General features: G+C 40.2%; 2 protein-coding genes across 2 annotated transcripts; one reads left to right on the forward strand and one right to left on the reverse strand.

Annotated features, from left to right (window-relative positions):
* Positions 1-3: 3 nt before the first annotated feature.
* On the forward strand, positions 4-3,570 carry LOC122983949 (extracellular calcium-sensing receptor-like). The gene is made up of 9 exons (XM_044354154.1): positions 4-297; positions 607-693; positions 835-942; positions 1,070-1,236; positions 1,406-1,883; positions 1,988-2,218; positions 2,326-2,449; positions 2,545-3,017; positions 3,102-3,570. Exons 1-9 carry the CDS (start codon positions 19-21, stop codon positions 3,540-3,542), a joined length of 2,388 nt encoding a protein of 795 aa, XP_044210089.1. The 5' UTR covers positions 4-18; the 3' UTR covers positions 3,543-3,570.
* Positions 3,571-6,660: 3,090 nt separating this feature from the next.
* Positions 6,661-12,256, reverse strand: LOC122983934 (extracellular calcium-sensing receptor-like). Its single transcript, XM_044354138.1, has 11 exons — positions 12,120-12,256; positions 11,687-11,978; positions 11,025-11,267; positions 10,809-10,904; positions 10,394-10,694; positions 10,056-10,228; positions 9,740-9,970; positions 9,503-9,626; positions 8,276-8,469; positions 7,882-8,160; positions 6,661-7,349 (listed from the first exon to the last, which is right to left on the reverse strand). The coding sequence occupies exons 1-11, from the start codon at positions 12,251-12,253 to the stop codon at positions 6,921-6,923; spliced, it is 2,496 nt and encodes an 831-aa protein (XP_044210073.1). The 5' UTR covers positions 12,254-12,256; the 3' UTR covers positions 6,661-6,920.
* Between the last annotated feature and the right edge of the window lie 5,135 nt (positions 12,257-17,391).

The raw sequence follows: 17,391 nt of genomic DNA on the forward strand, positions 1-17,391 counted from the left end.
TTTCGGACATTCCGCTGGATGCAGACCATGATTTTTGCCATTGAGGAGGTTAACAGAGATGGTAAACTACTTCCCAACATCACCCTGGGCTATAAGATCTATGATTCATGCAGTACTCCCCATCAGGCTCTGAAAGCTGCTATGGAGTTAATGGGAAGTGAGAACAGTTCAGTAGCTGAAGGGGAGATGCAGGGCAAAGGCAGCTGCCGTGGCACTGTGCCAGCAGTAATAGGGGATGGAGGCTCTACTCAGTCTCTGGTAGTGGCTCGTTTCTTGGGAGTTTTCCATGTGCCACAGGTGAAACCTTCACAGCCACTAAACAACTGCATATTTCAGTACATCAATTTTTTATTGTGTTTTAAATGTGTTTTGTTTGTATTATTTGTGACTGTTGCTTCATGAAGCTCAGTGTCTGATTACTAAACGTGATTTAAAAATCAGATTAACATGGGCAGTCCCGGTAGACTAATGGTTAAAGCCCCAGTTCAAGTTATTGCCTGTCATAACCTCTCTCTCCCTTTGTTTCCTGTGTCTCTCTATGCTGCCAAGAATGCAAAAGAAAAGCAATATTTAAAAAAATAGAGTAATGTGTTTTCATCCTTCTAGGTTAGTTATTTCTCTAGCTGTGCCTGTCTCAGTGACAAAAAGGACTTCCCTGCATTCTTGAGGACCATGCCCAGTGACTTCTTCCAGGTTAGAGGCACTGGAGACTCAATCAGATTGCCTATAATGAAATGCCATCTCTAAACACAAAAAAACATGTCTAAATTTCCATTTCTGAAACAATATAACTGTCTCTCTCCATTTGTCTCTCTTTTCCTTGTCTATTTCTAGGTAGATGCACTTGTACAGCTTGTCAAGCATTTTGGATGGACTTGGGTGGGTGTGATTGCAGGGGATGATGCGTATGGCCGTGGTGGGGCAAACATCTTTGCTGATGAGGTTGGTGACACACTTACATATAATTTGGTCATAACTTGCATTTTTTCTTTTTCTTCAGTTTTTCATTTATTGAACATGCTGTGAACATAAAATGAATTGTCATGTATATTCCGTATTGCTTTCTCAGGTTAGAAATTTGGGTGCTTGTGTTGCACTCCGTGAAATCATCCCTAAGAACCGAGCACAGACTGCAATTTCATCTATTGTTTCCAAGATCCGCTCCTCAGGGGCTCGGGTGATTCTGGTGTTTGCTGTGGAACAAGACGCAGCCGCATTGTTTGATGAAGCACTCAGGCATGACACTTTTGTTTGTACTGTAATCTATCACACCACTGTAATATTTACAATTAGATCAAAACTCAGTATCAGCTTTGGGTTTTTAGATTTTTACTGGTTTACTGAGCTCGAAATTCTGATGTCACTGTCACTGCAAAAATCCCACCTGCATGTCTCTTAATTTTAGGGATGGGCTCACTGGGATACAGTGGCTGGCCAGTGAGGCTTGGAGCACAGCCTCCGTCCTCTCGACCCCCAAAAAGTACCACCGCATCCTCCAGGGTTCTATGGGATTTGCCATTCGGCGAGCACACATCCCTGGACTGCAACACTTTCTGCTTCGCCTGCACCCCTCAAGCCCAGATGCCCTTGACGATCCCTTCCTGATATCTTTCTGGGAGGAGGTGTTTCAATGCAGTCTGGGTGTGCAGGATCAACATCAGAGACACAATGTTGGGGGCAAACCTCCATGCTCTGGGGCAGAAGAGATGGGGAGCGTGGCAAATATCTATTCAGATGTGTCACAGCTAAGGATTTCCTACAATGTTTATAAGGCTGTGTATGCCATTGTCAATGCACTCAAGGCTATGCGAAGCTGTGAGAAAGGGAAAGGGCCATTTCCTCTGCAGGCCTGTCCAGATGCAGACAACATACAGCCATGGCAGGTATTGTTCCACATTTCCTCCAATAATTCAGTCTAGATTGACTGACGTTGTCGTGATTTTAGGAATTTTGGTAATCTTAGTTTACCTATGCTCTCTTTCCTTAGCTGCTTCATTATATAAAACGGGTGAAATATTTGAACTCATTTGGTGATGAAATCCAGTTTGACGAGAATGGCGACCCTGCAGCAATGTATGACCTGGTTAACTGGCAGCTGAGACCGAATGGCGAAATTGAGTTTGTCACTATTGGCAAGTTTGATGAGACGACCACAGGTGGAAAGCAAAAGCTCCAAATCCAGGAACAGAATATTGTTTGGAACGGCAACAAGACAAATGTAGGGATCTCAAAAAAATTATAATGTGAATAGCATTTAGTGCATTAATATTTTCATCATGTGACTGTGTTTTGACCAGTGTAGTGTGTGATTTCTTTGTTGCTTAGATCCCCTTGTCAGTATGCAGCAGCATTTGTCCTCCAGGCACCCGGAAGGCAATCAGACCTAACTTCCCTATCTGCTGCCATGATTGTGTGGTCTGTACAGCTGGGGAGATTAGCAATCAGACTGGTGATGGAAGGCTACTTTTTTTCTACTACAATATATTTTTAAATCTGACCTACAGTTTCAGTGTAGCAGCTAAAGCCTCCCTGTTTTTTCTGTAGATGCCATAGACTGTGCGCGCTGCTTACCGGAGTTCTGGTCCAATGCTGAGAGGACAGCCTGTGTCCCAAAACAGGTTGAGTTCCTCTCATTTAGCGACACCATGGGTATCACCCTGATGGCTATATCCCTCATCGGCTCTTTCTGCACCTGTGTTGTGGTCTTCATATTCTCCTATCACAGAACCACCCCTATCGTAAGAGCCAACAACTCTGACCTGAGCTTCCTGCTGCTCTTCTCCTTGACTTTGTGTTTCCTTTGTTCTCTGACCTTCATAGGCCAGCCCTCTGAGTGGTCCTGCATGCTGCGCCACACAGCATTTGGGATCACTTTTGTGCTCTGTATCTCTTGTATTTTGGAGAAAACTATAGTGGTGTTAATGGCCTTCAAGGCTACACTTCCAGGCAGTAAAGTCATGAGATGGTTTGGGCTTGCACAGCAAAAAGCAATCATTACTTTTTGCACACTGGTCCAGGTGAGGACTACTGACTCTTTGTGTACTTTGAGCAATTAGATGAACATTCAACTTTTATAATAAAATATATCTCCCCTTATACAGGTAATCATCTGCATAGTGTGGCTGGTTGTTGCTCCTCCCACTCCACGCCAGCTGATGCCACGCGAGAGCGCCATTGTCATTCTCTTGTGTGATGAAGGTTCCCACATAGCATTTGCTTTGGTTTTGGGCTACATTGGCCTGCTGGCCTGCCTCTGTCTTCTCTTGGCCTTCCTGGCAAGGAAACTCCCAGATAATTTCAATGAGGCCAGGCTCATTGCCTTCAGCATGCTCATTTTCTGTGCAGTGTGGGTAGCTTTTATCCCCGCCTACATCAGCTCTCCAGGAAAGTACTCCACAGCCACTGAGGTGTTTGCTATACTGGCCTCCAGTTATGGACTGCTGGGCTGCATATTTGCCCCAAAGTGCTACATAATCCTACTAAGACCTGAAAAAAACACAAAGAAACATTTGATGTCCAAAGTTGCGACTGACAAATTTTAGGAAATCATCTTTAATCCATGCACATTATATGCACTTCTTCCAAATGTTTATTTTTCCTTTTATCAAATGAATATATATATATACATATATATGTTGAACTCACTTCATATAAAATTTGTAATTGTGTTAACATATTGTAAACAGTAGGAGAAAGTAGAAGGGTTTTAAGCCTTTTGACCATGATTATGAAGACTTACTGTACATTTTACCACCAGGTGGTAGCAGTGTGCTGTTAATGTTGCCTGTCATTCATCATGTCCCATTAAAATAAACACAACCATACTATTGTACATAACATCATATCATACACTGGATACCTTTTTCCACTCTTACACTACTGTAACATCTTATCTTTGTTGTAGTTATAGATCTACTTCAACTTATGTAATTCATTTGGTTAATGGTGTACAACTAAACATACAAAGAAACAGAAACAGAAACAGAAACAGTGCCAAAAACAGCACATCATCATCTAGGGTGTGATCCCCTTCAACCCCCAATTCAAGCCAAATAATGGTTATACAGCCAAAAATTTACAAAGAACATGAACAACCAAACCAAATAGTTTTTTTTCTTTTTTTCAAGCAACATGACACTCCTTTGACACTCGTCATTGGAAATGTGAAGGACAGCTCAGTGCTAGATTTGAAAGGGATTTGGCAGCAGCGTCCATGCTGATTTGACCTGAGATAGAATGATGAGGCCCGGGGTCTCTGAGGTATGCTCTGTGGAAATCCCAGCTGTCATTGGTTAATTAAATCCTCATACTCCAGAGGCCTTTACATATAAACATCACGCCTGGCTGTTCCGTACAATAACAAACTAAAATGTCAGACATTTTCCCAGCTTTCCACAGCTGCTCTCGAGCTAACATTGATTAAGCAGCACTGATTGATCTGTTGTTCCTCCCAAGGCAGAGGAATAAATTGGAAGACAAAGAGACGTTGGGTCTCAAAGGTTCATCAGAGACAGACAGGAGGAAAAGGTGGTGGGTGGAGCAGATGGACAGCAGTATTTTATTGGCACTGTATTACTCAATTTATTTCCAACTTTCTCTCTACTTCCACTTTGCATTTTTATCTCTTCTCTGTCCTCTGTCTTGCATTACAAATTTCAATGACTATAAAACAGTAGGATTGATTTCTCTTCATAGTGCACAGTCTGTGTCTGTTTCATTTCAAAGAGTAATCCTTCTCATCATAGAACTATTTGCTTGATTTAATTAAGAAAACCAGAATAGATGATCTCCATTCGAGGATTAAATAATTAATTTTGGTTTGAATGAGAAAACATTGCTCTGTAATTTCTTCAATAAAATGAATGGGCCATCAAAATCTCAAGCACACATGCAAAAAGAAGGACATTTGTCATGACTGTGAAAAATGTATTGAGTGAGTGAGTGTGGAGAATGAGCCCACTATTCAGAGAAAACCTCTCTTAGACATACAGACAATGGATATGTTGATACGTGATGACATTGCTGATAGTGCAGAGGTAAACTGAGGAGGGGAACTGAAAGATGTAATAAGGACATGACATCTACTTTCTGCATTATCTAATCTTGTCATCAGTGAGTTTTTTATAATTTTATGAGGCCACAAATGCTGACCAGATGTTGTCCTTTAATGACAAAAGACAGGGGACACAAAGAGAGAGGTTAGGAAAGTATTACAATACTGTGATATGAATATGAAGTTGTGGTGTAATATCTTGGTGATGGATGGAAATGTTAGCAGGGATTGGGCTAGAAACATAGGGGTCAATAAAATAACAGAAATGCCTTACAGCAGCCCTGCAACAAATATCAATTTAGTGAAGTCTGTAATGTTTTGACAGTGACAAAGGTGTTGCTTCAACTTAATAGTCTGTTATACAGTTAAGTGCCTTTCAGTCAGTGCTGTTGACAATGCACTTGTGACTTCTACTTGACAACTAAACTATTTTTTCCTCCCACCTTATTTTGAAGTGTTTGCAACTTGCACCAATCAAGGAAATAAATTACAAGTACAAAAAGCAACTAATTAATTCATTACCAGCTACCAATATTTGTTAGTTTCAGACTGACAAGCACTATTTTTGTGAGTTTTCAAGGCAACATAAGGAAAATGCAGAGGAAAATAGACACCAGATATACCCTCTGGACTGCTGATGCATCTGTCACAAATATTTGAGAAATACAGTATGTAAGGGGGAAGGTCTCAAAATTATGACAACATGGAAAATACAGGAAGAACTGATTAGAAAAAAGGAAAAGTACTCACAACTGGATATTCACCAACATTAAGTAAAATGTTTCCTCTACCTTTTGGGATACCGGTGACAGTATTAGAGGACCTGATGTAGCATGACATAATGGGTTTTCAAAGAGGAAGGTAGGTGTACACAGTATATCTGTGACTTTACGTAATCATTATATGAAGGTACAGAGTTGAATGAATGACACATCTTGCTCAGATTTATATCATGACCTGACCTTAATTCTCTCTTTCACTGTAAGCCTGGCTTTCTATCATTTTCCCCCTTGAAAAACAGCTCTTTTCAGGTAGCTTTTTCTCCAACTTTATTTCACCTATTATGTAGTGAGAGTCAGCGTCACGGTGAAGATGGGCACCATAGAAACTGCAGCATGAAAGTAATGGTCTCAGCCATAATAGCACCAATCACTGGGGTCCACGTGGTTGCCTACATTATATAGGGCAGAGAATGATTAGAAGTTCTCAAAAAAATCCCCCGAAATTGAAGAAGCGGTAGTGATGATGGCTTTTTTTTGATATGGCATGAGTCACTCTGCTAATCTAATTAGGTGCCAGATTCATATTTGGGTGTTAATGGGAGGACAGATAAGAAATGTGATGACAGAATGCAATCAAAAGAGAGTTTCTCACACTGAATAAATAATATGTGTGAGAGCGAACAATTCGCACAATGTGCAACACAAACACGCACAATTTCACTGTTTGGTGAGTGAATGTTTAGGATGTGCTGTCAGGGTGACGACACAATAACTCATGAGCTGATAATATGATTAAATGTTTATTTCAATTTATGCAGACATACTTATGCAAATATTTTGCTACAGTTCATTCAACAGCAATGTCTCATTGCTTAGATTATGTATGTAAAGCTCAGAACAAGTGTGACAATATTTAAATATAGAGACTATACTGATATTAATTTCAACAATATTTATCTAGTTTATTATTTAGTTGGTGTGTGACTGTGTGTTTGTTTGCGTATTCATTTATTAATTCATTCTTCGTTACATGCTTCATGGTACATACCACACAGTTCTCAAGTCAATACAAATCGCCCAAAACAATGAACAAAACTCATTTTTCATTTTCATTTGAAGTCTTTCATCCCATAAGGTCTTTGCTACTATCTGGCCATCATGTGTTTTTTTGTGTTTTTCTCAGGCCTTAGGAGAATAATGAAGCACTTTGGAGCGAAGATGCAGAACAGAAGGCCATAACTTGAGGCCAGGATGGCAAAAATCTCCACTGCGACAGTGTACTTCCCAGGAGAACTAATGTAGGCAGGTACAAATGCCACCCAGACATTACAGAAGATCAGCATGCTGAAGGTGATCAGTTTGGCTTCATTAAAGTTGTCGGGGAGCTTCCTTGCTAGGAAGGCCAGGAAGAGGCAGACAGAGGCCAGCAGGCCAATGTAGCCCAGAACAAGTGAGAAGCCTACAATAGAGCCATTAGCGCATTCAAGAATGATCTTGGGTCCCCAGTTGTCCATGATCTCTCTTTCTGCGGGCTTAGGAGGAGCAAGGGTCAGCCACAGCACACAGATCAGCACCTGGGAAAATAAGATTGGGTCAGAAAATGGCAAAGGAAATCCAAATCATGAACAGATTAAACTTAATCAGTTCCGAACCTGCAGGACCTTGAGTAAGACACTGAATCTCTATTTTATAACTGACCCTGTCTTTATATGAAAGGGGGAAAGTCAGGATAACACAGCATGCATAAATCCCTACAGAATGGAAAATGGGCTGCATTTATATAGCGCCTTTTCTAGTCTACCGACCCGTCAAAGTGCTTTACACTACATGCCAACATTCACCCATTTACACACACATTCATGCACTGATAGCAGAGGCTGCCTTCCAAGTTGCCAACCTGCTCATCAGGAGTTCTAATGCCCATTCACACACCAGTGGCACAGCCTTCAAGAGCAATTTGGGGTTCAGTATCTTGCCCAAGGACATTTCGACATGCAGACAGGAGGAGCTGGTGATCGAACTGCCAATCTTCTGATTAGTGAATGTCCTGCTCTACCTCCTGAGCCACAGAATAACATTAGAATGATGTGTTAAACACAGAATCACCTGTACCAGGGTGCAGATGGAGATGCCTAACCTCTGCTGAGCAGGGCCGACATAACGTATCAGGTTGTCCCCTGGCAGTGTGGAACGGAAGGCCACCAGGACCACCACGGTGCGGCTCAGCAGGCAGGAGATACACAGTACAAAGCTGATTCCAAATAGCGTGTGTCTTAACATACAGGACCAAGTGGCTGGCTGTCCAATGAAAGCCAGGGCACATAGGAAGCACAACTTGAGTGACAGCAGTAGCATAAAGATCACCTCTGAGTTGTTGGCTCTCACCTTTAAACAGAAGAGGAGTTAATTACATTACATATTTTTTCACAATGTATGATGAAACTTCAATGTAATACTCTCTGAAATGTGATTTGGCATCATCTGGGATGGTGCTACTTACCAAAGGTGTGTGTCGGTAGTAAAGGAAGGTTGCAAATGTGGCGGCTGTCAGTGTTGCTCCAACAATGGAGACAATGGAGAGAACAATCCCCATCATGTCATTGTAAGAGAGGAAATCCACCTGCTGGGGAATGCAAACTGTCCGGTTTGAGTTGGACCAGAACCGTTCAGGACACTGAATACACTCCAGTGATCCTAAGACAGAAATTTTCAGAGAGATTTCACAGATAAATCTAAAAGTCTTATTATATCGTTTTACCAATATTAAATAGTATGCAGTAGAGTTAAAACCCTAAAGTCACAGCTTTCTTTTACAGCTTTTTCTCAGAGGTTTCAACTGTATGACTCAGTGCTCATAAAATATAGAAAGAACTGGACAAAACCTGCCACAAGCACGGTCTGACCTTTTAAAAGGTCATTTAGGCATTTACACTAAAAAGAAACAGAGCAGGTATCTATACATTTGAAGTGAAAAACTGTATCTGTGAAATCTTGTGTCAGACATAGACAAAAGTAATTTAAAAGGAAATATATAGGAATTTTTAGATTTTTTTTTTTTTTTTTTTTTTTTTTTAGCATTTCCACCAAAACAGCAGATCCAAAGAAATAGAAAAAAAAAAGAAATAGAGCTGTATGTGTACTGGGAAAAAATAATGCTATGCATTAGTGATAAAAACTGTTCTTAAGGTGGTAAATAAAAAGCTAACCCAAACACTAAAATTCTATACACACTTCTCTCACAAGTTCCTTAAATTTCTTACAATCTACAATTTAGCTTGGGGCTTTTTACATAAGCCTTAAACTAAGTTTTAAAAACATTTAATTATTGACCAATTATTTTTTTATAATCTTTTAATCTCCTTTTTTTCTGTTTACCACTGGGTTGCATATGCTTGATGTTTTTATGTCTCTTTTCTAAATGTAAACTGTACTAACTGTTAACACAGACTGATCAGCAACATGTCTGTTCTAGTTTTACCCATAACATTACTTGTTGGATACACACTCCACCTTAATCATTTAAGGTGATTTAAAGTATAATAATAATTTTCTGTTTCTTACTGAATGTCAAGAAAAGTAAAAAAAAAAAAGACTGATTTCATAGAGTTATTAAATAAGCCTGGTTCCAAAATGGATAGTTAATTGCTAACAAGCAGTAGAAGAAGAGCTGTTTTCCAGTGACTAATACACATTTGCTCAAACAAGTAAAATTAACTCTCCAGAGTACCTGTTTGGTTGCTAATTTCTCCCTCGGCACAAGGCAGGCAGTCAAAGCAGCAAACAGGCTTCCCTTTCTTCACAGCTATTCTTGTACCAGGAGGACAAGGACTGCTACACACAGACACAGGCACCTGTACAATATAATGTTATTATTCTAATATTCCATCATTACTGAGAATTGAGAAGCAGACACTTTCACAAAGGGATAGAAACTGATATAAAAAAGCAGCAAAAACACACACACCTCATGTCTGCTGCCTGCTCCCCATGCCACTCTGTCCATGTCAATGTGAAACTGGCCATTTGACCCTTGAGAGGACACAAAATGGCCAACAGTGACAAACTCTATTGTCCCCTCTGCTGTCATATGCCAGTTGATGATATCGTAAGAGGCAGGCGGGTCGCCATTCTTGTCAAAGTTCATCCATTCGTTTAAAGGTGTGGTGAAGTTCACCCCTCTCAGGTAGTGGGCTATCTGAGATAGAGAAAAGGTTTTTTTTCATGTCACTTCTGAAAATGATAACATTTGTGGCATCTAAAAATAGTTGAATTTAATTTACTTGTAAAGGCTGAATCCTCTGGATATCTGGACACTGGCCTTCCAGGAAGGGACCTTTTCCAGGTTCACAGACCAGCATATCGTTTATGGCATGAGCAATAGCATACACAGCCTTGTAGACATTATATGTAATTCTTAGCTGGGACACATCTGTGTACAAACTCTCACCAATTCCTAGAAGTCATCATGGAGAACAGATGAGCAAATAAATACATAAATATTCAATCAAAAGAGACAAATATTGCTGTCAGCCAGTGAAACAAAAAAAAGAAAACTGAAATGAAAGATATTTCAAATGGTAGAAAAGATTTTGTGTCGTTTTTCCAAAGATTAGTTCACCTATAACCTCTGAGCCTGAACACATTGTCCCTCCCAGGTCAGCACTTGGAGAGCATCCAAACAATTCTTCCCAGAGTTCTTTAATGAAAGGATCAGAGTTGGGTGAACTCAGCCTGGTATTATTGTGAGCCAGAAAGGCTCCCAGGCCTGGGATATCAGCCTTCCGCAGAGCAAATCCTATTGTCCCAGCCAATGAAGGGATGTAACGAGGGACAGAGACAGCACCGTAGGTAACCCAAGCATCATTAGCAATCCACTGCTTATCTGTTACATTCTGATGGACCAATTCCTCAAATAAAGCCTGACAAACAGAAGAATAGGAGGGTATCATGCACCTGGATGGGTGAATATAGTCTCCATTATATATGTACATAATGTGAAAAAATTAAAGTTAAGGCTTTAGGAATGAAATTACCTTTGCATCTTGATCTATAAGAAATGTCACCACAGCTCTGGCGGTGGATTTCTGGATGTGTTTAACAATCTTTTGCATTTTCATCTTTGGATAGTTCTTGGAATGAAAAAGAGACATTTTAATAATCAAGAAATAGCAAGAAAGAGAGAAAATGGTGTGTTGGATGGGATGAGAAAGAAGAGAGGGAATAATTCTCAAAATTAAGCATTACAGTACCTTTGGAATGACTTCATGGTAGGCGACACACACTTCAGTTCCCCTAAGTGCATCCATCAACATCTGCATCCCAAATCGACCAAAATCATCATCCGCAGACACCAGCCCCACCCAAGTCCACCCCATCAGACGCAGTAGCTTAGCCATGGCCTTCGCCTCTGCAGCATCACTGGGCATTGTGCGGAAGAACAGCGGAAACCTCTTGTTATCACTCAAACACACACAGGAGGCCAAGTAGCTTACCTGTCAAAAATAAGAGGAATAATGAGAGATAGACAAGAAGACAGAAAGAGGGTTAAAAGAAAATTAGCAACCGTTAGGGTTAAGTACAGAATTAAACACATAAAGTAAGTTACACTATAGTAGTCTCAGAAAGAAACTTTATCCTCTGCATTTAACCCATCCTAACCATTTAGAAGCAGTGAGCAGCTACTGTGCATTAGAGAACTTGTGAATACAGAAATCAAACATCAGCCATTTAAAAGTTTTGAACCGGTCAGTTTCTGTGAAGCAGCAATGTCACACTGCAGCCCAGTTATGACAAAGCAAGAAGAGCAGTGAAAAATATGGTACAATGATCCAGTATTAGAAACACTTTGCAACTAAACTGACTAAAAGCACATGAGCCATCATTATGTTTGCAACACAGCAATTATCCTCACCATGGGTACATCAAACACCCCGAGGGTGTTTGCTACAACAATGGAGGCTGAAGTGCTTGGGTCACCAACAATAACTGGCACCGTTGGTACAGATCCACATTCTGAATTTGTCAAATGAACTTCCTGTCCAGTTATCATAGCCATGGCTGCTAACAGAGTGGTGCTCTCTGCCAAGCAAGTGTCAGCTGCTAGATAGCCAAGGGTGAAGTTAGGCAGGAGGTCCGGGTTATTGTTAATTTCCTCCACTGCAAAGATCATGGCCTGAAGCCAGCGATAAGCTCGCTGGTTAAAACTGCAGCAGATGAGAGAAAAGGAAAACTGCAGCATTAGAGATAGACATGAGAAATCAAGACATACAGTATGATGACAGATTATATTAAATCTTCACCTTAAATCAAGTAAACTTCAAAAAAGTTATTCCTCATAATCTTACATTTCACAGGAATCATTAACCTTCTCCATCCGAAACTCCAACTCAGGCTGTGGTGCCTTTACATGAACAGGGAACAGTCCTCCAATGACTACATCTCCTGCCTGATAAACACTACCTGGAACAGACTTTACCATCAACTGGCACGGCTCCCCTCCATAAACCCCATGGATCATCCCAGTGAGCCAGCAGAGGAGCGGAGCACAGATATGCATCATGTGGAAGATACAAACTCAGCAAGGGAAATCCAAATTATAAAGTATAAACAGCATTGATTAGTTAACATATGAGATGTAATATGTAAATGCAGCAAGATAAAGATGATGAGTGAGGCAGAAGACAGACAGAAAAACATTAAATCCTGTGGAGATAATTTGTGACATTCCATTCAACATGTTTTGCAAATGAAGTATTATACTCATTTTTGCTCAAAATACAAACTCAACTCAGTCACAGGGATGGATACTTACTTTGAGCACCGGTGGTGGTGGGTCATTTCTTGCCACATCGAAGGAAGGAACAGGAAGAAGAAGTATCTGATATAAAGAAATCACTGCCACATGGAAGGGAAATTCTGGATAAGCAGGGGGAGAAAATTACCTTGTTATTGAAGGTAGAGAGTACAGTGTAGATAAATTGGAGTTAATGCATTAATGGGACAAAACCCAGGTGTGTTCATTCTGATCGCCAGGGAAAGTAGCTTCAAAACACATGATGCAACTGTAATTTTGCTTATCTTAGTCTGAGGTACTGTAGCTAATGGTAAAAGCACAAGTTTTTTTCTTTTATCATTGCACTTATTATGTAAGACCTTAGAAAACACCTGGGTACATTGCCGACGGTTGATGGGGCTCAATAAACACACTCTTCAGTGATAGGAAGGTAATTCTATGTAATCATGCAATCACTTTGACCCCATGTCTCTCAAATCTGACTATACTGATGGTGGGCTATATATGGGCATGTGAGGGTGCTTGTGTAGATGTACAATTAGCAGGAGGAATAGATTAGAGAGGCCTATTAAAGATGAGAGGGTTTAGAGAGAGAAGGAGAGAGCTGTCATTTTCAGGAGCAGGCCCTGTCAGAGGCAAGTGTTCATCCAATTACAACACGAGTGTCCTCTCTTTTCTGCTCTTTCTTTCTTGTCTTTCTCTCATTCTTGCTGTGCAGTCCACTTTCCAGACCACCTGATCTTTCTCTTCCTCATAAACTTAAAGGTTCTCCAGTAAGGGGTCTCCTCTCCTCTTCCTTCTCCTGTCTGCACTCTTCCTAGCGTTCAAAGATTATCACTACCACTCTAATATACGTTTAATATGAAGCTGGAGCCAGCAGCTGATTATCTTATTTTAGCATAAAGACTGGACAATAGCTTGGCTCTGTGCGAACGTAACACAATTAGCCTACCAGCATCTCTGAAGTTTACTAATTAAAATATGATATCTTGTTTGTTTAATTTGCATAGAAACTGAGGTGTAAAAATGACAAATTGCAGTTTTATACCCAACCAACAGAGACTCTGCTCCCATAAGTCAAACATTACCACCCCCCGCAGAAACATCCCTGCATTAAGATAATGCAGGGGCTGTGTTAGTGGGGGCGTGTTGTACAGGTACAGATGAGACAATGAAATACGATCCGGTTGGAGCTACAGATTAATGCGTTTAAAGGCTTATCAGATGCCAAAACAGGATTTTATTTCTCTGGAAAGTTGTCACTGCAGCAACTATTCAATCTTTTGGATCTCAAGGTAAACAGTAGAAAACACATTGTTCACGTTACAAAGACATCCACCAGGAATGTATGCTTATACGCATGTGATTGGCCAACACAGACGTCATGATGTCACGTTGTGTTGCAGTAAAAGTTCAACTTTTTTGCTGGATGACTCTGCATTGTTTTGCCAGAGCCCTCTGCATTGGCACCCCTGCTGCGTTAACACACTGCCCCCATGTTTTTCACACAGTGCTAATGTCAGTCCGAACCCCGCCAAGGATTGTACTGATCTTCTCATCTAAATCTCGGCAAGTAAATGTGTATTTCCCAAAATGTGGAGACATACCTTTAAAGCTTGTTCATAGTTTCCTTGTGTACCTAGCTACTACAAAAGGCCTTGCTCGATACAAAACAGGTTAATATTCACATAAGACACTTATTAGCCATGTCCTCACAAAGCTTAATTTCAATCAGATGCCACTCACTAAAATTCATTTTATATGTGATATTGACCCATAGTATTGACTTAACTGGAGAAGACCCAGTACCCTCCAGAGACAGAGTTGCTTGCCCCAGCTGCAGCAGATCCTCCAGAGGCAGACATAAAGCAACGCTAAGGGCCTAGCACATGGGACCAGGTCCACAGAGAAAATAATGTAATGGGAATGGTCTCACCTCCAAACATGAGGGACAAATTTAAGTCTCTGTCAGGAATACTGCTTTTTGTGAATGTTTGTGTGAGGAGGACAAGCTAAAGTTACTGTAGATGCGACTGATGAAGAGCTAAAGATGGATTTAATTCCTAGTCCACCAGATTTGTTCCACTCCACCCTGCCGGATGCCAGCGTCAACTCTTCACAGCATGGAGCCTGGCACTGCACCCATCACAACAAGATGATCAGAGTGGAGAGAGGTGCCATGTCCAAGAGAGGTAAGAAACTCAGATACCAGCCAAGAAGAGTGAGCCAAAAAATGATCCAGGGTTGAATTCAATAAATCACCACCCGAATAATTTGTCTGTTTCTATTTTTGTCTTTAGTTGTGGGTCCAACTGCTTCATCCCACAAACTCTTCTCTGTTCTGCTGTTGGTTGGATGGATAGTTGGCTGCACAGCAGTCATCTACTTTGTCTTCATTTTTGCTTGGGTACATGATTCCATCAAAAAAAGTATATTTTATATATGTACTGTATAAATTTATGCACAATATAGCAGGTGTATAGTAGGTGATCCAAATGTTTTTGTTTTGGCAATGTCAGTCTTTTTATTATTCACCAGTCAGACCAACTATCAACCAGCATTTTTGTTCTACTAATGGATTTTAATTTTCTTTCTTTGACAGAAGAGAGGTGTTCAAGAAAGAAATTGAATTCATCGCAGAAATGAAGTTCACCTTCCAGGGGACACAGGGAAGAAAAGAGCCTCTCTTTGTTTTGATATTAATTTTCTATCAGATGCATACTGTCAGGTTTTTTGGCAGACATGTGAAAATGCTGATATAATAGTGAGCGTTGGATTGTCCCCTGCTGTGGTCCAGTAGTAATGATGTTTATTTGGGAAGAAATTTTCCTTTTATATGAATAATTGTCTGTTCTGTCAAAAATGAATCAAATAAACATATTTCTTCAGTTTCCTCCCCTTCAATTTAATATATAATATAATACCTCTTTAAGCTGTGAGTTATTCCTATTTTGAGCATCACGGATTGAAATCCATGAACTATACTGCCGAGTAGATGTCCTAATCAACACCCACTTTCTCCACAAACAATGTCAGAAGTGTTACTGTATGTATCACTTTTGGCTTATCCAGCCTGCTGCACTTTACTCAGTAGAGCTCTTCAAAAGTAAAGAGGAAAAAATAGACATTTGTTTGTAACAGAGAGGTAGTTAATAAGGAATGGGTACACCTATGTGTGTGTGTGTCCTTTGTGTATTCATATCACACTACTGGGCATCAAAAATATTGGGTGTTAGGACTGGCAATGTCGTTGCCATGGCTACCAAAAATCTGTCTGTTATTATTCTAAGTATTCCCACACTCTCATAGGATGTGGAGACAAACAATGGAAAGAAATTTTGATGGGGAGCTGCAATGTCTTAAACACTTCTATTTGTTATGTGCTTATAGATGACCTAGGGGGGGATTTTTCGCTTATAATTTGTTTTTATCAAACATGAGGACTTGATGAACTGTTTAACTTTTGGTATTACTGAACTCAATATTTAAGCCAAATTAAACACAGCCTCAAATATTTCATTATTTGGATTTCAGCCAGAAGCAATCAAACAACTCCTGTTTACCCGACATGTCAGCTCATAACTTGCCATTATAGCTGATCCTCCAAATCTGTAATAATAATAGTGCTGTCAGCTTTAAAGAGCATTTTGAAGTCTGCATTTAATAACAGGGAATTAGATTGTTGTTACTGCAGGTTGTGCCACATCCACTTTCCAGAAAGCAGGAGGTGTAAGACTTATAAGCCTGCACAGGCCAAATAAGCCTGTACACTTAGTGACATGTTGAACATGCGGACCAGATGCAAACATCACTCTGACAGGCTAATGAGGCTTAGATGGAAACTTTCTTTACCACAGCAATGCATTATCGGAGACACCATGCACACAGACTTGCACACACATGTTCATAAAGATAAACAGTGCATACAAGCTTGTATTAAACACACACGCTACTTTTTTAGCAATTCAGCAGTGCTAGGATGTTTGTAACTGGAAAAATAATTATGCTGTTAACATGCTAAATCTGTTTACTTCAATAACAGCAAAACACTATTTCTCACCACCACTTGTCAAAACACACACCCCTTCCAATCCTCACAGTCAGCCACAATTTGGCATTTCTGTCCTCAAATAGATCATTAAGCAGGTATACACCATATGGTGCACTGTAATAAGATGTCTTCCAGGTGTGGTGCATTAAGTCTCTGTGTCTACTATTTACACTATGTGTTTATTGCTGTACTGCTTGCACAGTGGAATGAAATTGGGAAAAATATGGAAAATTTGTGGTTGGAATCCGCAGGCAACTGATGTGCCATCCTAACATCAGGCTAATGGGTGTCACAAAAGATTTAAGCCACACTAGACATCAGCAACATTAATCATATTAAAAATAATAAATGTAATTTACACAATTACTGCATGTTACAAATGAAAATGTAAAACGTAAGTGTTCTTTTTTAAAATCTTAGTCAATTATTTAAATAGTGGTAATGGTAATAGCAGTGGTAATAGTAGCAGTACAACTAGTGGTGTTTTTAAACATAGTCTTGGAACAACCTGGCCTAAGTCAGATTGTTTCAAACCCTAGGGGTGTTGAGAACAAAGCCAACTCTTCCTTGGTCTTAACCTTGTTTTTAGGACAGTAAAAAGGGCCCTGCATGTGAATGTGATGCTCCTCACTGACTCAAGGAAATTCAAAAGTTGGCTACTTTGGGCCAGATTGAGCTGTGCTGTAAGAGAAATCAACAAGACCCTGAAATAAAGTCAGATACTTAAAGCCACAATCGGAGTAATGTGATTTTGTTGTAGAACTACAGAGCT

This window comes from Thunnus albacares, chromosome 6, assembly GCF_914725855.1.
Source record: "Thunnus albacares chromosome 6, fThuAlb1.1, whole genome shotgun sequence".
In the NCBI taxonomy this organism is placed as follows: domain Eukaryota; kingdom Metazoa; phylum Chordata; class Actinopteri; order Scombriformes; family Scombridae; genus Thunnus; species Thunnus albacares.